At 44.9% G+C, this 19953-nt stretch overlaps 1 protein-coding gene across 12 annotated transcripts in view; it reads right to left on the bottom strand.

Annotated features, from left to right (window-relative positions):
* The window catches only part of WIPF3 (WAS/WASL interacting protein family member 3), a 96480-nt gene that overhangs the window by 44172 nt on the left and 32355 nt on the right, over positions 1-19953 (bottom strand). For 9 of the 12 annotated variants that reach the window (XR_509039.4, XM_065587037.1, XM_042861836.2 and 6 more), the window contains 5 exons: positions 15241-15373; positions 13699-13827; positions 8048-8773; positions 6150-6305; positions 5086-5187 (listed from right to left, as the gene is read on the bottom strand). Coding sequence is in view for 11 of the 12 variants with exons in the window: in XM_065587037.1 (XP_065443109.1) it covers positions 5086-5187; positions 6150-6305; positions 8048-8773; positions 13699-13827; positions 15241-15373 (1246 nt within the window). In the remaining variant the exon portion in view is untranslated. Of the gene's footprint in view, positions 1-1129; positions 4116-5085; positions 5188-6149; positions 6306-8047; positions 8774-13698; positions 13828-15240; positions 15374-16955; positions 17412-19953 lie in introns of those variants that run through there. The other 3 variants (XM_065587040.1, XM_024107053.3, XM_065587041.1) reach the window with 2 other exon arrangements.

The raw sequence follows: 19953 nt of genomic DNA, 5'->3' as shown, positions 1-19953 counted from the left end.
GGCAGAGCCAGAGATTAGAGCCCGCTGCTACACAGCCAGAGCTGTGGGTCAGCGTCCAGTGCCTCTGCCTACTGCCGCACGGCCAGAACCCGGAGCCGGAACCTGGAGTCAACGCCTGCCACTGCGTAGCTGGAGCCAGCGCTGGCTGCTGAGCGGCCAAGGGTCAGCCCCGGCTCCCAACACCACATGGCCAGAGCCCAGGACCAGAGTTGTTGGTCGGTGCCTGCTGCCATGCGGCTGGGGCGGGGGATCAGCGCCGAGGCCATACGGCCAGAGCTGAGGGTCAGCACCTGCCACCGCGCGGCTGGAGCCAAGGGTCTGCACCCGAAGCTCCGCAGTTGGAGCCTGCTGCCACACGGCTGGGGGCTGGTGCCTGGGGCCAGTGCCTACCACTGTGCAGCCAGAGGCCAAGACCAGAGTCAGTGCCCACCCCTGCATGGCCAGAACTGGGGGCCAAAGGCAGAAGCCCTGCAGCCAGAGCCAGAGGCTGGTGCCCAAAGCACCGTGGTTAGAACCCAACGCTGTGCAGTTGGGGGTCGGTGCCTGGGGCCAGCATCTGCCACTGTATGGCCGGAGCCCAAGACAGGAGGCGGGGGTCACTACCTGCCACAACAAGGGGCTGAAGGCCGAAGCCCTGCAGCTGAAGGCCAGGGCTGTGTGGCTGGAGCTGCATGGCCAGGCTCCTAAAGTCCCGCCACTGGAGCCTGCCACCCAAAAGCCCTTCTCCCAAGGTGGGTCAAGAACTCCCCTTGCTCCTGCAGCGTTGTGCCCCACCTTTCTCAAGAGGCGGAGCAGGGCAGCGCATCCAGGAGCAACAGGGAGGGTGGGGAAGGAGCCAATGCTTTGTCATCTCCCCTTCCCCATCCTGCCTAGGAGGTTGTAGCTGAACAAAAAGCCCCCGGCCTCAGTGGCCGCATTTGAGAAACACTGACCTGGGGTGCTGATTTTTATGAATCCTGTTCGCTGAAGTGCCTCTTTCCACATTTGTTATATAGGGAACCGAGGCACCTAATCTAGGCCCTTAAAGCTGAGGCATGGTTTGGAGAAGTACCACCACTCACCCACCCTGGCGGAATACTACTAAGCCATCTCCATTTAATGCACATAAGCTGAAGTACAAAGGAGGAACTAATCTACCAGGAGACATTTTAATATTTTTTTTAAAGTCCTTACAAAATATTTGTTACATGGTATTACAGGTTCCAGTACAGATGAGAATAGGCAAGAAGTCATACTCCACATTTGCTTTTAATGCACAATGACTATAATACTGTAGCAGAATACTATTCCTGAATAGCCTTGGATTAGACTTTCTGTAAGAAAAGATGCAATGCCCATGTTGACGCCTGCCTAAATTTGACTTTTACATTTTATATGCTCAAGCACAGTTAACTATTGTAATTACAATACTGGTGACAGCATTTATATTTTCAATATGTCTCTCTCTCTCTCTCTCGCACACGCACACACACTCTCTCTCTCTATTTATTAAGGGATCAGTACAGGCCAGTAAAAAGCCAGGAGGGGGTTACTGTTCAGAAGCCCTATGGTGCTGCTGCATTCTACAGCTGGAAAAGCTGATCTTCCAGGAGATAATTCAGTGGCTCCAGAACCTCACTCTGTACCTCCTCTGTCCAATCAGACTCAGGGCCAGATTCACGGCTGTGGTCCGCGGCTCCAGCAATGCAAAGTAGCTGTCAAACGGCCAAAGTTCACTGATGAATCTGGTCCCAAGCCCTTCACCGGGGTGGTATATTAAGCATATGTAGGTAACTGCAGCCCACTTATCCATGCACGAATGATTCCACACACAGTTACCTGCTTTTTGTTGATCAGTCAGGCACCAGGTGAACAACTTCCCTGCCCCCAACTGTCCACAGCAGAGTTGCTGGGATCTTATTTACCTGATGTCCTTAAAGTCCAGCTAGTTGCAAGGGCATGACCACTTCTGCCTTCCTTAGTATTTACGTGGTGGTGACAAGGCTACTAGCTAACTTTGCAGAGAAAGGCACTATCCAGAGATAGACAGCAAAAGGGCAGAAGTATAGCCCTAAACTGGCTTTAACATACCTGCTATATTTGCAAGTTGGGATGCTGCAGAGTTTATGCAAATAAGGCTTTAATTTCATATGCATATTTGAATAGTCATAACTGCATCAGTTTTCCCCAGCCCCCACCATCAAATCTAGCCATTCTCCTAAAATCTACCCTCTGGTTCCACATTTGAGTTTCCTCCCTTGGAGATCACTACCACCTCTGCTAACCTAGGGAGGGGCCCAGGTTCTCTGTGCTGAGAAGTGGAAACCAGAATCTGGATCCTTTTCTAGCCAACCGGGAAGAGTTTCCTCCCTCCCTCCTCCCCCTCCTGGCAGCTGCTTGCAGAATCAGTTCTGTTCAGCTAAGCAGCCACTGCCCCCCTGGAAAGAGGAGGGTTAATGAGGAGGTGCCTGCCAGAGTGCAGAACCTCTGGAATGATTTCAGGCACCCCCGTGCTCCTGAAAAACAAGAGATTAAGGCCACTCTGTGGAAAATCAGGACCAGGGTCCTGAAAGGGAGAGTCTCCAAGGGAAACAACACGTGAATTAAAAGACTGATTGAAGCACCCTTAACCTGGCCATTTTAATTGGATAACTTTAAGCCAATCAGAGACAAACCAACCTATGGGTGCATCTGCCAGGAAAAGTCTGATTTCCAGTGAGGTAATGAAGGTAACCTGCATTAGCTCACCACCCTGTCAGCCACCACAGCAACTGAAAGAAGAGGGAGGAGAGTTTTTGGTGCCTGTGGCAAACTGAGGTATCTTGCGAATCAATCTGCAGTTCCAGACTGCAGCCCTTCATGGTTCGCATTTAGTATTTGGGTGAAAAGAGCTGCATGGAGCATGTAAATGAAGGAGGACTTCTGGCAATTGTTTCCAGAGCCGTTCAGAAGAGATTGGTGAGAATGAGCAATACCAGTTGTCTTCTTTCTAGTATTTAGCTATTAAAAGCTTCTTTAGCTAACTGGAGTGGGGCATGTTGGGGGTAATGTGGGGGCAGAGGAGAGAGGGAATGACAATGTCTAGAAAGCCGGTCAAACAAGTGGCAGGTGGGCTCCTGGCTAGCAATAAGCAATATTTAAAGAGAAAAACTATACTGTACAAAAGGCTCACATTTTAGAGACATGATGGTCCAGCTGTGCCCTTAAACAAACACTTATTGGCAAATGCATTCATCCCAGTTTTGCTTTCTGACCTCAGGAGAAGCAGTTTGGAAAAGCTTTGCCCTATCTGCCAATGCATGGCAATGCTGTTAGGCAGTCCAGCCCAGGTAGTCATGTTCTAGCTCATTCCCTTCTGACGGGTACACCCACTAGCAAACCTGAGATAGAGTAGCGTACTGTGTGCAGTGGTGTCCGCAGCCCCTTTCTCCTGCCTATGTATATGTTTGACCAATAAATCCCTGTAATTATGGACCCCTCTGTGGTGGTAATGAAGGAGAGGCCATTTTGCAGCGGTGTGGAGGGTAGGTAGGAAACAGGCAGCAGAGTAACTTACAATGAGATTATAGAGTCATGCCAATAACCATACAATATATAGTATCTTATTTTCAGATAGCTAATTGAAAACTCCTGTAAATATAATTAGAGCTCTCGGGGGGGGGGGGGAATACTAAAAATATTTAAAAGGTGACAAAGAAAAATATCTGAGTGTATTTAATGCATGGAATACTGTTTGAGATGATATCTCTTGATGATGATTTGAATGAGAATTACATAGTGAACACTACTAAAGAATTTAAATCTCATGGTGCTTGGTTTTAAAAATTCCTGAAGTAAAGTATCCAACAATAATTTAAAAGCCTGTGCCAGCACTCTCCTCTATTGCCAAACGATGACTAGACTAGTTCAGAGAATGCATAATTAAAGTATTTCTTTTCCAGTTTTAAAAATATCAAATCAGGTCCGACACTGCATCATTTGATTGTTAAAATATAATCTCTACTCATTTAACAAAACCTCCTGTTTCATATATTATCTTGTTATCTTCACTCGTCCTGTGTAGTACTGCACCAGAGGTCTGTTAGAGGGATCTTCTCATCTCACATGTGTTCTTAGTGGAGGATTTTTAGGGGTATCTGTAAGATACATAGGATACCATCTATTATAGGATGTCTATTGTTTCTGTATATGCTTACAGTACTTCAAAGAATGGCCCTGCATAGAAACTTCTCCTTCATTAGACGTTTTTAAGGTCAGGCTTGACAAAGCCCTGGCTGGGATGATTTAGTTGGGGATTGGTCCTGATTTGAGCAGGGGGTTGGACTAGATGACCTCCTGAGGTCCCTTCTAACCCTGATATTCTATGATTCTATGGGAACAGTCTAAGAAAAGTAGTGCGAGGATGAAGATTTGGGGGGTAGGGAGTTGTCTAACATAATACAGAACACATGGGATCTATACAAATAGTAGCCTGTATGGTTAGAATAGGAACTTGTGTGATTTTATTCATCTATTTATAAATGCCTATTTTCAAAGCTGAGTGGGTGATGTGCTCCCAAAACACAGTGATATGATTTTCAAAGGCTGAGCATCTGTATCTCCCAGCGTATTGGTGCTTCTGAGAATCTGACATTCTTATTTAGGTGCCAAAATATAGAGATAGTATGCCAACTTTAAGCACTCAGGTTTGAAAACTTGGAACGGTCTTTTATATTCATATATAGCGATTACAGGTTCAGTATTAAACCACAATTCATTTCTGACGTCACCAGTTTATGAACACATTAAGGCTGGGTCAAGACCATGCTAAGTCGGCTTCCTACTTAAAGAATGTAATGAATACAATTAAACTGGTGGCATGTCAGCCATATTACTGTTTGGTCTTTTTCTATAAACACTTTATAATGAAAGATGATTCATTACTGTTATAATGAATCCCAAAGATACAATAATCATGGTATACTTTCAGTGTATCCTAGCAACTCAATCATAATTTCACACTAAATTTTTGCCCAGTGTTTGTTTATATTCACATCAACATTTTTAATAATGTTGGAAAAACAGCATTAATCCTGTCATGCTTGTACAAGATTTTTCTACACTTACCTCTAGATGCCTTGCTGGGATAAATTCTCTGAAATGGCTTGAATTCATCAGGAGGGGGGAATTCTTCCACAGAATGGAAAGTAAACTTAGACTCAAAGTCATCTGGAGAATTAAAAAAACTATCACTCTATCGGGAAAATAAATTCTGGCCACCATTAACAAAGCTGGATTATCACTGGAAGAAAATTGATGACCCAGTTAACTATTATAGTTGAAGTGCCTGACTGATATCCCAGTGACGTTTACAGTGGTTCATACTGTGGAAAAACTCCATCTTAAGTGGAATTATCTGGTTAATTACCCCATTTTCGTTCACAACTGCACCATTCCAATATTAATCATATAACATGCCTGAGGCAACCACAGCAATTTTTTACAATGATTTTAGGACCAGGGATGTCCCTAGGGGAGTTCGGGGCCTGCGGCAAAAATGATGAATCTATCACTTCCAGGACCAATCACACTGGCCAATTGCACCAGCCCGCAGGGCCCCCCAAAGTGCGGGGCCCGGAGTGGTTCCCCCAATTCACCCTACCCAAGGGACGGCTCTGGTTAGGACAGTATTTGACAGTATTCTCACCTGGCTTTAGAGTAATGAAGCAGCTAGAAACAAAGATAAGAACAAACAGCCAACTCACCAAACCACAAAAAAGTGTCCTTGGGAACCTCTGTCCTACATAATGTAATGGGGATGAAACCACTAGGGTTCTGTAGATATTACTCTAAAACCCAATATATTTTAATAGAAAGTTATTACTTTTGTATAGCATTTTGCACTGTCCTGTAGAATTTTACAACAGGTGTCTACTTTTCTATTCTATCAGACGGTCCAAAAACCTAATGAAAAGTTATAACTTGATTGTTGTATAAGGCTCTTCTACAGAGGAACACTACAGAGAATCTCTCTCATTATACTGCTTTTTCACAGAAGACTTCATGCTCACTGGACTTTCACAGTTACTGTAAGATTTGTGAGCTGGGGTTTTGGTAGTATGTATACTTCTCAGGCTTTTGTGTTGAAATCTTTCAAGTACAGCAAAGAGGTTTAATTTAGAAAATATTACCAATGATGTGCATGTGTCCATTTCTGTGCTGTGGATAGGGCTCATGTGCAGCTGGCCACGATGAAACTTGGGTATATGGACACTTGCTCGTAAGCTCAGTTGATGGTGATCTTGCTGGAGGCAGCGGAGGCGGAATTAACTTCCCCGTGTTGCTTACTTTAAAAAGAAGCAGACAGCACATAAAGATACAGTAATGGATGAATGAGTTCTTAAGACATTCCTTTGAAAAATGAACTGATTGGACTTTAGACCTGAGACAATGTTTAGTTCAAAGCCAAATGGCACCATGGCAGTAGGTTATTTTATAGCTGCCACATTCCAAGCATTACTGCTGTAGTGATTCTATCTATTCTATACTCATCACTATCTCTGAATACCTGACCCATTATATTTAAAAGGTGTTTCCCTTAGCTTTAAAAAAATATAGTCAATTAATTGCTCTCTCTACACATTGCTGCCAATATGTAAGGTTCAGACCATACCCTTTAACTGGCTTTTATTATGGGAAGCTGCATATTTTTCATTCTCACAAACCCAATTTCATATTTTTTCAAACTGGCACTTCTGGTCTACAAGTAGCTGGATTTCCAGATGCAGTCTGCCCCTCTCCACCTGTATCCTCTCTAGGTCTGCCTGTAGATCTGTCCCCGATCCCTGTTGCAATGATGCATTTGGTCTGGATGGAACATGGAGGCTGTTTCTATCAACCTCTTCCCTGCTTCTCTCCGAGGAGTTGGGGCTCTAAGATTTTTCCTGCCTGCTGGACTCTGTCAGTGGGATGGATTTTCTTTGTGAACCTGACCCATCATTCCTCTTCCTCATCAGAATACAGCAAGTTCATTAGCTTTGCCTTTGTCTACTCTTCAGTGTTGAGCTGCCTTTCTCTACATAGCTCAACTAGCTGTCTTCTCTTCAGTTGTTCATAACTCATTTTCCTCTTTCTTTTCACTGTTCCTTTCCTGTAAAGACTACGCGACTTTTCTCTGTGCTTTGCCCTTCTACGCTTCTTTCACTGCCATTGGCACTTACAGAAATTCACACGGTCATAGATCTCACACACACTGCCACCCTATATGTCACAGTTTCAGGGTAACTGCTCCTGTATTCCCCCTCAGTGATCCACAAAGGGCACCCACTTTAGGGTTACGGTTCTCTGCTGTCACCTCTCTAGAGCAGAAACCTGCCTCTCACTCTGCTGACCAGGGATTTTAAGGCTGCACAGCTCCCTGCTTTACACTGTGATATCTTCAGGGAGCCAGACTGCTAAAAATGGCCAGTGCCTCTGCTTGGCTTTCTCTCATAGGGTCATGACCAGTGTATTTTCCACAGTTATAAGCAATCACATTTATTCTTGAGGTAAAAGCATTACAAAGAAAACATTAAAACAATAAAAGAACTTACATGCATGCTAAAAAGCCTACCAGAGATCACTCCAAACTAGGGCTCTGGTAGGTTTTAGTCTTTTGAAACCTACAACTAGGTTTTCCCCATGGTTACAAGCTCATCTATCTTATATCAAGAACCAAGTCTGGGCAGATCAGCCTTTTATTTATAAAAGTCTTCTGTAACAGGTAGTCAGCAGACAATGACCCTCTCCCTAAGGGAGTAGCTTCAAAAAGCTGGGTTTTTGCATAACTGGAATTAATCTCTCCCTAGGGATGCCCCAGGAAATCCATTTAATACTATTGTTTTCTCAGCAGTGTGGCAGACAGACCCACAGCAGGAGCAACTGCTCTCACTGGGAACTCAGTGATCTATGCCCTCAAGTTCAGAGATCCTGTCTACACTTGTGGGCTAGATCCTGTGGCTCCTGTCTTCTCCTGCCACTGTAGCTCCCAGACTAGGGCTGTATTTTTCTGTAGCCTTGTGTAGTTTGAAAACTTTTTTTCAAAACTTACCTGCTCCTCTGCCTTGTCTCTTTTTCTGCACTGCTGCAGCAGGCTGAGAGAAGGGTGGGGCAGGAGGGAGAGGCATGGACTGAATACCAGGTTTTTGGAACAGCAAGTGTGGAGATTTGGGGGGCAGTGCGGGTGGAATGTCATGGCTGTTCACAGCGCTGTTAAAGCTAGGGGAGGGTGGCAGCGGCAAGGATCCCCTGGGTGAAGAAGTAGGAGGCAGTGGTGGTGGAGGTGGGGGAGGAGTTGGAGGTGGATAATCCCTCAAATCAGGCTGTGGGGGAGAAGTACTAGGAAAGTCAGTTGTTCTGACTGGCAATCCACAAGGCGGTGCCAGGGGCAGGGGAGGAGGTGGCAGGTACAAAGCTGTTGCTTGAACCTTGGCAGGCTTGTCACTCTGTGGAGGAGGAGGAGGAGGAGGTGGTGGTGGTGGAGGAACCAAATTCGGGGGTGACACTTTTGCAGGTTTTTCCAGAGGAGAGGGAAGAGGTGGAGGAGGTGGGAAAACAAGGGAAGGTTTGCTGGAAACTGGCGGAGGTGGGGGAGGGGCAGGCATGCTGGGCCGAGCTGGTCCTGCTCGTGGCCCACTGGGTAGCTCCGATGGGTGTGCTGCTCTTGCACAATCAGGCAGACTTGAAACATGACTGCTTGCTTTGGCATTGCTGTTCAATGGGGCTGGAGACTTTGGAGGAGGCACTCGGACTCCAGGCAGCTGCCCAGCCTTGCCAGCTGGAAAACAAAACCACAAACCTCAAGGTAGATCAGAGCCAACAGACCCTAGAATAGGCCAAACCACTATGTATGCCTCCAGATCTTGACCATTGAACTCACTTGGTATGCCAGAGGCAGGGTGGGACCCTTGTGGATCACCACTAGGTCTCCATGAGAAATATGACCGTATGTGCAAAGGACATCAGCCTGATTTTACTAGGGTTACCATATTTTGTGCCTCCAAATGGAGGACACTCCCCGGGGGCCCGCCCCCGCCCCCGGCCCCGCCCACGCCCACGCCCCAACTCCGCCCCCTCCCAAAGTCTCCGCCCCCTCCCCTGCTTCCCGCGAACATTTAATTCGCGGGAAGCCTGAAGCAGGGAAGGGGGGGGGGAGGGGGAGGAGGCACGGCCCAGGCTGGTCCCCCCACGGCTCCAGCCTGGGTCGGCTCGGGCCCTGGGGTGCCGGCCCCGACCAACCACCCCCCGGCTCCCAGCCCCGCGGGCCCGGCGCACCCCCCGGCTCCCCGACCCCGGCTCCCGGACCCCGGCGCACTCCCCGGCTCCCCGACCCCAGCTCCCCGACCCCGGCGCACTCCCCGGCTCCCGACCCCGGCTCCCCGACCCCGGCTCCCAGCCCGGCTCCCCAACCCCGGCTCCCAGCCCGGCTCCCCGACCCCGGCTCCCAGCCCGGCTCCCCGACCCCGGCTCCCAGCCCGGCTCCCCGACCCCGGCGCACCCCCCGGCTCCCCGACCCCGGCTGCACGCCCCGGCGCACGCCCCGGCTCCCCGACCCCGGCGCACCCCCCGGCTCCCCGCCCCGGCTCCCCGACCCCGGCCCCCTCCCCGGCTCCCCGACCCCGGCGCACCCCCCGGCTCCCCGACCCAGGCTCCCGGCCCAGCGCACCCCCCGGCTCCCGGCCCCGCGGGCCCGGCGCACACCCCGACCCCGGCCCGGCTCCCGGCTCCGCGGGCCCGGCCCGGCTCCCCGACCCGGCTCCGCGGGCCCGGACCGGCACCGCGCCCCCCGGCTCCCGGCCCCGCGCCCAGCCCGGCCCCCTGCACCATGCCCCCGGCCCCGGACAAAGAGGCCCCGGCCGAGCCTCCCGATTTTCCCGGACATGCCCGGCTTTTGGGGATTTCCCCCCGGACGGGGATTTGAGCCCCCAAAAGCCGGACATGTCTGGGAAAATCCGGACGTATGGTGACCCTAGATTTTACACTGTAGCTACCATCTCATTTGGTTTGGAACTTATGTGGTTTTTTTTTACTAATTGTGCTAAATAAAAGCTTTGCTCTGCCCTCAGTGCTAGTGGCGCCATTGGGCACGTCAGGGTTCCTACCAGACACTGAACTTACTCTGAATTCTGTGACTAGAACCTTTTGAACCTCAGAAGTTTAACCAGCGACTAGCTGGAAATTCTGAACAGTCAATATAATCAATAACCACTCAATAAATCTGGTAACACTTTCCCATGCTGTGGAAAGCCCTGGGGACAAAGACATCCAGCCTGTTTAGTGCTAGGTAGCTAGAGTACTACCATGGTATTATCTGACCAGACTAAAAGAGGAATGAAGAGCAGGGCCCTTCTCATGGTGCTTGGCTCTAGGGCATTTAGATGGAATTTCAGCCACCTAGGAGCAAGGCCATTTCTCTCCAAAGCAAGGCCTGTTCCTCCAAACCAGTCACCTTTGTCAATGCTGTGGCCCACTGCAGATTGGACTTCGATAGTCCCCCTTTCATGAATCCCAGCGCCACTATGAAAAGGAGACCTCACCTTACTTATCACTACCTCTATGCCTTGAGATCAGTGGGGTCCAACTAGTGAGAGAAATAGCTGTGGAGTCCATGATTGCTGCAGACAGTGGTTGAGAGGCTTGGAATGAAATAGAGAGACCACGCCCGCCCCCCAAATAACCAGGCTGGGTTGCAAGGCTTTGGTACAAGAGACACTTGTTCATTTTCCTCTTAACGTTCTCCAGTTTATCAGCCATTTTAGTACTCCCTTATGTGAGAGCCTGACAAACCCGAGGGGAAAAAGTACTCTAGGGAAAATTCTGGAGGTCATAAGTGACAGCTCATGACACAGGCTTTCCACTCTGCACAAGGCAGAATGAGATGAAAAGACAGACAAGTGCCTTAAGAACAGCATGTGGGTTGGTACCCAATTCAGCATAGTTTTAAAAATTGCTCATGCCTGGTCCTGTCTGGCATAAGCCCTGGAGACTGACTTGGTCCACTCAGAAAGTTGCACTTTTAGAATATTCCACTTAGTCTGCCTTTTACAATGGCCAATAAAAAAAATGCAGGTGTTATTCTAATTCTCCTCTCTCAGCCTCTGAAGGCAGGTGATGCACATCATGGTTTCTTAACAGAGACTGGGAGGCCCCAGATTCATCACTTTGCAAATCTGGCTGCAGAGCTAATGTTATAAACCAAATTCTCAAAAACACCAACTCTGGTACAATACCTTCCTCTGCTTGCTGATCCAGCTCTGTCCCAAACGGCAATCATACTGGGAAAATCCTTCTGCATCAGTGGATGGGGAAGATACAATAGGCCACAGAACTAGTGTGGTTCCAATGCGGCGAATGTGCACACTTCAATTCCTGCAAACTGTGCAGATGTGCTCTATGGGGATCCCTCCATCCCATGGATTTTTGGGGTGGGCCATAACAAAAAAGTTGGCTCCATAACTTTGTGGCTATTTCAGCCACATACACCAGGGCTATGTGGACACAGCAGGCACACAGGATGCGGAGTGTCTGAGGCTACATTAGTTCTGAAAGAGAAACTCCACCATTTTGGCACCCACAGCAGCCTTTAGTGATTAGGAAGCAGTTCTGTGACAAGCCCATTTACTGTTTCAAAAGGTCCAACTATCAACTACCATTTATTTTCCATTGATAAAGGCAATATATTTGAATCCATAGCTCCCCTAAACTTACACACACAGCCCCTGAGCGAGAAGATCAGTTTCAGTTCTAATTAACTGTCCCAGGACATTTTCACTTAATTGAGTAATTAGTTAATTGACACATTTTCAAGAAATTCAACTAATATTTTCCCCAGAGCTTCATATTACTAACACAATGCATCCAGAATGCATTACTGATCCTGGTCCAGCCTATTGCAAAACCATCAGAGGAAATGGAATAAAATCCATGTTTTCATGCTCAGGTTTTAATTTTAATTTTTAACTCCTGTCTCTAGGTCCAGCTAGGAAATCTCATAAAACACGTGTTCATTTTCATTCCTGGTTCAGAAAGGTTTGTCTTCTGACTGCCACAGGAAATTGAGACAATTTTGTGGTTTGTATTGGGGGAGCAATCAATTTATTAGTGGCTTAACCAATCACACAGTGACAATTTCAATTCCATATCGCATTAGAGAGAGAATAGAGTAAATGGAGACATGAAGCCCATTATCTGTGAAGATGACCCTTTTATAACCTATGGTGATAGTCTGATCACAACAGGGTAACCAGATACTGAAAGCCAACTCCTCTTATACCTGGAGAAACAGGTCTATATAAAAGCCACTAGAAAAGTGACTGGGGAAGTTCTGCAGGCTCTAGTTTCAATTTCTAAGTCCTTGTTTTAAAAGCATTAGGTGAATAATTCAATGTACCCTAAGATACAGTGTATATGATATCTACCCTTGCAGTTATGCCACGATTGGGATGACTAAAAGTGAACATGTTGTTGAGACCAAGCAACCTTCTAGACTCATTTCTCAGCTCACTTCTAATACTGACCTCTTAGGCACCATCAAGACCAGGACCATTTTTCAAAATTTCCCACCTTTACCAACAGCAGTTCAGCTGCATTAGTGTTAACAAGCTTGGGGTCAATTGTGCCTTAAAAGCAAGTCCTCTGAGGAAGATTAGGTGAAGTGGTACATAAAACAGTGGCAGCAACAGGCTCTCTGTCTACACTACTAGTATCCCTGGAGCTAAGTAGATCTCAAAATTTTTTGAGCTAAGTGGGAAATTTTTGGAAAATTTCTCCTGTGAAGATAGGGCCTTAGCGTTCATTAACTCCCAAAAATTACCAATATTATAACAAAATTATAATTAAATATTTTATATAAAGACTACAAAACATTAATAAGAGCACAACTAAAGCATAACTCACACTCCTTTAGTGTTACCACCTTCAGCCCTCACACCACTCCCCCCCCACTTTTGTTACTGTGTCATGTCTTACTTGGGGCTTCCTTACAAACATACATTCACAGGAGTAGCCCTTATCCACCCAAGTAGTTCCGTTTAAATCAATGGGACTACTCATGTGATGAGGGGGTATGGAGATTTAGTTCCTTGGGCCCCAGTCCAGCACAGCGCTTAAACATGCGCCTAAGTATGCAACTAGCCCCATTCAAGTCAATGTGAAAGGCCCACATGCTTAAAATTAGATAGCTGCTTACGGCTGAAATATTCATAAAAAATTACTTAGACGCCCAACTCCCATTGACTACGGGCACTTAGTGAGATCATCAAAAGTGCCTATTGAAATCAATGGGAGCTAGGTGCACAGGCACTTTTGAAAATCCCACTAGGCACCTAAATACCTTTGAAAGCCTGGCCCTAAGTAATTTGCTAGATCAAGGTCTAACTTTGTAAGCTCCAGAGGGCAGGGATTTTTCTTATGTGCCTCCAAAGCAATATGCACATCTGTAGTGCAGTAGATTTGAGGAACTGGATTAAAAGCATATATTAGGCAATTTTTCTTATCATTGGTCTGGAGGGTTTACTATTTAGCATTTAAAGGCAGAGGCACAGACAGGGAGGATTCAGGTGCACATAAAGAGCTGTATTAGTTTGGTGCCAAAATAAAAGGTTTAAAAAAAAATAAATCACAAAAGCTACATGGAATGTTTTTATTTCACATTACAACCCCGGTTTCATTAGTCTGTTCTTTCCTACAGAAAAGCGCCCTTACCCGTCATGTCTCTTTGGCCAACCGGTTTCAGCATGGGAAAGCCACCTGCAAACAAGCCCCCCAACGATGGTTGAGCACCACTTTTGCTGGTTGCTGGGCCATCTCCATCTCTGTTAGGTCCTCTGGGTTCTGTTACAAGGAGAGAAGGAGTTTATAGATGTGTTTTGTTGTCTACATTCAGGCTTTTCAAATGGCTAACACCAGCAAACAGCAGCCTCTGATTTTGTTGTTTTAACATATACAGCAAGGAAAGTTACTGAGGGTGCAAAAGATGTGGTTTACTATTTAACCACATCTTAGAGCACAGCACCCTCTGGTGCTTCAATAATGCTAGGACATTTTAGTCTAGTATTCAGGCATCATTTTGTGATGAGCTGTTAAACTATCATTAAAAAATTGAGATTTTAATCTTTCATACAATTCTGAAGAGTAGCTGACACTGAAAGAAGTCACTTGTAATCTCTTAAGAAAGCACTATTTTCGCTGGGTCCAGCTGATCTGTGCATCACTTCCCCTGTGGATCTAGGGTGACCAGATCACCCAAGACAAATATCGGGACGCGGGGGGGGGTGGGGGGGGGGGGGCGTGGCGGGGGGGGGTGGGGCAAAAACAAAAAACAAAAAAAACCCTTCCTCCGCAAGCGCTGGAGGGAGGCCCGGGAGACTCAGGGGAAGCGCGGGGCCGGGGTGAGTAACAGTCCGGCCTGGTCCCTTGCAGGCAGGACTCAGTTGGGCGGTAGGGAGAGGAGGGGGGCGACCCGCGGGGCCAGGCGGCGACCGCATGTCGGTCGGGACGCGGGACAAACAAGGAAATATCGGGACAGTCCCGATAAAATCGGGACGTCTGGTCACCCTATGTGGATCAGCCTGGTATCCAGCACAGATTAAAGCTGTCACACATGTGTAACACTCTTTCCTTCAGTGTTAGAGGTGCTGGAGAAACTTCTGGCAACCCGCCAACAGTTACTCAGAAGCCTGGAAGTGGTTTGTGTGAGAATGGAATGACCCACAGGTGTGTCTAGAACCTCTAGAACTCATTTTAAAACTATTTTTTACCTTTTAAATTTAAAATCAGTTTTCCAGGGGTAATTTAATAAAAATAATGTATTTGTAACTAAATGGAAACCTGTGCTAGGCAGACAATAAATGCTCTTGTTTCAGAGTAGCTGTGCTTTTAGGATTTATCACATAAATAAAACAAAACATGGAAGGAAAAAAGATCTCCTAATTTTTCCACAGTCGACAAATTCTCTTTTGAACATTCTCTTCTAGAATGTAAACTCTTCGGGGGAGGAGTGTAAATTCAATTTTGACTGTGAAATGTCTACTGTAGTGCACTTAAGGTGCTAAATAACAAATCTAGAACCTATAATTTAGAGTAGTTGTGCATACTAAAGTTGGCCTTAGACAAACGTAAGGCCCTGACTAATTTTGCAGACCCTTAGTCATACAAGTGGTCCAATTGGCTTCTACAGGACTACTCAGGCCAAGAGTTTGGCAGGCCTGGGCCCCTTGTTCAGACTTGACAAAGCTGCACACTTACTTTCAATCTGTGGTGCACTTCGGTCATTGATTTGGGTAACTTTCCTTAAGCGAGCCCCTTGCTGAATATCTGCTAGCAATGCACTTCGATCTTTTTGATCTTCCTTTCTGAACTTTGGGGGCTCTGTACTTGCCTGTTGAAGATAACAATATTAGACAGTGAGGGAAAAGCTGAGAAAGGAAGCACAAGAAATAAACTTTAACAGAGTAAATCCAGAGTGAAGCAAGCATCTCAGGCAGCTATCTTGAAATCTTTATTACTGTGCCTTAAATTATATACATTGGAATTAACACAACTGTCTTCAGACACACAAAAGCTAGGAAATTGCAAGTTAATGGGGGCTGTACTGGCACTGTTTAATTTCATCTGAACAAAACAAGGGATCCACTTTCATTTCAGTCTGACCTCCTGGTAAATGAGCTATCAATGTTCCTGGGTGTGCTTGGCACACCCGCCTCCCTCCCCCATCCTGTAATTCAAACACTGAGGGAAACATAGGTCTTTTGATTTTACCTACAATGCTTTGTGAAAGGAAGATTTCATGAGCAATTTCAGAACACAATTCATTTTTTCCTGTCTTTCTCCTTCCTCGTTAAAAAAGACCATTTAATCATAAGCATTGCAACCTGTAATACTGATATGATCGCAATAGAGCATCTTGTGTTTAATCTGGATGATATGATAATTCAGACATTTGAACTGGGGTTTAAGTGCCTCTGTATTAGGGGATTGCATAGATTTAAACAGTTTAAATAGATTGCTTTAAAAATCAATTTAGCTAAACAAACAATATTCTAGTGTGTTCAAGGCCTAGAAGCGTAAAGAGAAATCGTTGTCTTGGTATGAGCACGTCCACACTAATATAAAATCTTGTTTTTTTTTTCTTGAATATTCTTTAAAAATACGAGACTCTCCAGAATAAAAAAAAACCATAAATCTGTTCTGTTTTCAGATGTTTGGCAATTTGGCTTTTCTTCAACAGGTAAAAAAGGACACAGTGGAGATGTCCAAAGCCAGTGTGTGGGTGGCACTGGATTGTCCTAGAACATGAGAATCTTCAACTCAGTGCAAGTCCTTATAGCTAAGTCCAGAGCAAGTTATCATAGCCAAGTTATCCCTCCTAAACAAAAACACACAAGACCCTTTTCTTTAGCAGCCTATTATTGCTCCACTTTAACTTTATACTTACTCTGGCTCAAACGTCTCACTCTCTTAAAAAATGTTATTTGAGAATTGTGAAGATGGAAAACAAGACTGAAAATGTTTAGAAGCCACTATATGATCAGAAATTTTACCCAGCTAATTTAAAATATAATTGATACTTGCATTTTATTGCCTATTTTTATCCTCTATGCTTTAAAAAATAATAATCTGGATTTGTAAATGTCCATGAGGTGGCACTCTTAGGTGACAGTAATGTCTGTTACATTCCTGCCATCTGATGTAAAAACTCAGCAATAACCTTGTGACTGACACTGTGACCATATATTCTTCAATAGGGCATTGAAAAAGTATAATCATTCCTAGATAGTTCCCTAATTTACATAACAGTTGTGCTTTCCCACATGCTTTAAACAAAGTTTAAATGTACAAGCAATATATCATTCTGGTTATCAAGGCTCTGAATGGCTGACTGATATAAGCAATGTTATAGGGTACATATCAGCTGGAATTTATTTCCAGTCACTTTTTCCTTAAATATTCACAATACTTACTGTGACAAATGGACGAACCATAACTGGAGCAAATATATCTTGCCTTTATCAAAAGCTTTTCACCAGTATCTTCAAACTTACTTCTCCCCGCTCCCACTAATAATTTAGCCGTAGCCAGTCAATTAGGATCTAAAGCCACTTGATCAAGACTGTTAGGTTTAAAATTAGATCCAACAGCTGTGTTTTTGTTTCTGGGTTCATGTGTCCACATATTACGCCACCTGTCCGATCTGCCTGCCTGCTCCATTCTTGTGAGCAGATAGGGTATTGGAATATTGTGTATTTCAGTACACAATCTGTAGTAGATTAAATTTGTCACAATGATCTCTGACACAGTGTCCCTCTAATATAAACAACTGCTAAATAAAATGTGTGTGTGAGAGAGAGAGAGAGAGAGAATGTCACACTACACAAAGAGGGAATACTTCATTTTGCAAATATAAAATGTATTGTTATAGGCTAGAACTGTAGGAATCTTCACTTTAACCACTCCCCCTCACACTCCTGTAGTTTTATATCCTCATATTGTACATTTATATATAATCTTCATGGCCAGAGCAGTTGATGTGTCTAGTGATTGATTATGCAGTGCAGCAGCTTGATATGGATTCTCTTTTTCCATTACAAGGTCAAGACGGTCTGCGAGTAGCAGTGTTGCTTGGCTGCACACCTGTGAGAACTCTCCTAGGGATTTCTTGTTTCCAGCATTGCCCACACCTACGCTGTCTGTGACATTTTAATAGTGCCAGTGAGTGCTGGTACCCTTTAGCACAAGTATCCCAATCAGGGCAGAAATACGAATTTACACCAGCAAGGAAACCTGCTCCAATTGATTAGCTGTAGACAGACTTTTCAAGCATCATCTCTTTGGTACTGCACAGATATCTGTTAAGGAAGCAGAATTAGCCCGGGATTCACTGTCATGTTATTTATACAGAATAAATAAATTGTGTAAGCTGGTGCAGCCAGAAGACAGAAATGAACTCTTCATTGGGGTTAGACCTTCAATCTTAAAAATATACACAGAAGTGTCTTGAGCAGGAAGACAAATACATTTTCCTTGGCAGTCACAAGGGGAGCAGAGGTGCAACATAAAGGGTATCATTCTTACAAAGTACTTCTCTGCACTAATGGGGCAACTACATTTACGGAATAGGAAATGTTTCAGTCCTTCACTGAAAATCAAAAGGGAAGCAGACAAGAATGTGAAGATCGTTTGTTTTACTAAATGCCAGAGATGCCTAAGGTAACACAGAATGAAATTAAATTGGTTGGTTCTCATTTCCTTGGTAACCATCAGGTTATTGCTCTATTATTTCACACAAAAGAATGTCGTGTTAAATAATTTGTTACAGAAATAGAATAAGTCACATGTGCAGTAGCCTCAATTTAAAGAAATTGAGCTTTATTTTTCACCTCACTGAGCTTCACCATATTTTTCCCTTACATGTCATAGAATTGGAAGGGACCTCGAGAGGTCATCTAATCCAGTCCCCTGCACTGAAGGCAGGACTGAGTATTATCTTCTAGACCATTTCTGACAGTCCAATCTGCTCTTAAAAATCCCCAATGATGGAGATTCCACAACCTCCCTAGGTAATTTATTCCAGTGCTTAACCACTCTGACCGTTAGGAAGTTTTTCCTAATGTCCAACCTAAACCGCCCTTGCTGCAATTTAATGTCCTACGATTACGCCACCTAAACTTAAGCTGGTAAGTGCAGGCCATGTTGTTTCTGCACTGACAGCTGAAGAAGTGAGGTTTTTACCCACAAAAGCTTATACCCAAATAAATCTGTTGGTCTTTAAGGTGCCACCAGACTCCTTGTTGTTTCTGCATTGGCAGACACTATTCATGTGGTTATTTTAAATCCCCTTTGTTATACAGGCTTTCCTGCCTACTGTACCAAGTACCCCAATATTCATATCCCAACATTTCTTTATTGCTGGATATTGCATAGGATGTAGCACATCCAATCAGATCATTGGTTCACATCTATATACTAAGGCAGAAGCCAATAGTGGATACTTCAGATGATCCTTCCTGTGTAGATGTAATATATACTTAGACTTTTGTAAGGCTGTACCACTTTCTGTTTCAAACAATTAGCAGTATACAATATCAATAAAGCACACATGAAATGGATGAAGAACTGACTGAAAGAGCTCAAAAAAAGTAGCAGTCAATGAGGAAACATCATCGAATGGCGGAGTTTCTAGCAGGGTTTCACAGGGATTTGTATTAAGACTAATGCTATTCAACATTTTTATCAATGATCTGAAAGTGAACATAAAATCACTACTGACAAAATTTGCAGATGACACAAAGATTAGTAGAATGGTAAATAATAAAGATGACAGGGCAGTCATACAGAGCAATCTGGACTGCGTAGTAAGCAGGGCCCTTCAAACAAAATGTGTTTTAATACAGCCCAATGTTAAGTGTTCCTAGGAACAGGGAATCCAGGTCATCCCTGAAGAATGGGTGACTGTATCCTGGAAAGCAGTGCTTCTGAAAAGGATTTAGGGGTCATAGCGGACAAGCAATTCCACATGAGTGCCCAGTGCAACTCTGCGACAAAAAAAGGGTTAATGCAACCCTTGAATTATAAACAGGGGTGTAGCAAGTCAGAGCAAGGAGATGACTGGTGAGAACGATACTGCATACAGTTCAGATGTCCACAAACCAAAAAAGATATTGAAAAATTGGAAAGGGGACAAAAAAAAACAAAAACAAAAACAAAAGCAGCCACAAATAAAAGGTTTGAGGGCTGGAGAAAATGCTCTTACAATGAGAGACTTAAAGAGATCAACCTGTTTAAGCTTGTCAAAAAGAAGACTGAGATATCAATTGATTACATTGATAATAAGTACTGTCACTGGGAGAAAATACCAGACACTAAAGGGCTCTTTAATTTAGTGGAGAAAAGCATAATAAGAATTAGGGCTGTCATATGATTAAAAAAATTAATTGCAATTAATCATGCGATTAATTGTAC

Source organism: Chrysemys picta, chromosome 2, assembly GCF_011386835.1.
Source record: "Chrysemys picta bellii isolate R12L10 chromosome 2, ASM1138683v2, whole genome shotgun sequence".
NCBI classification, from domain to species: domain Eukaryota; kingdom Metazoa; phylum Chordata; order Testudines; family Emydidae; genus Chrysemys; species Chrysemys picta.
This window is presented reverse-complemented; position numbering and strand designations above follow the sequence as displayed.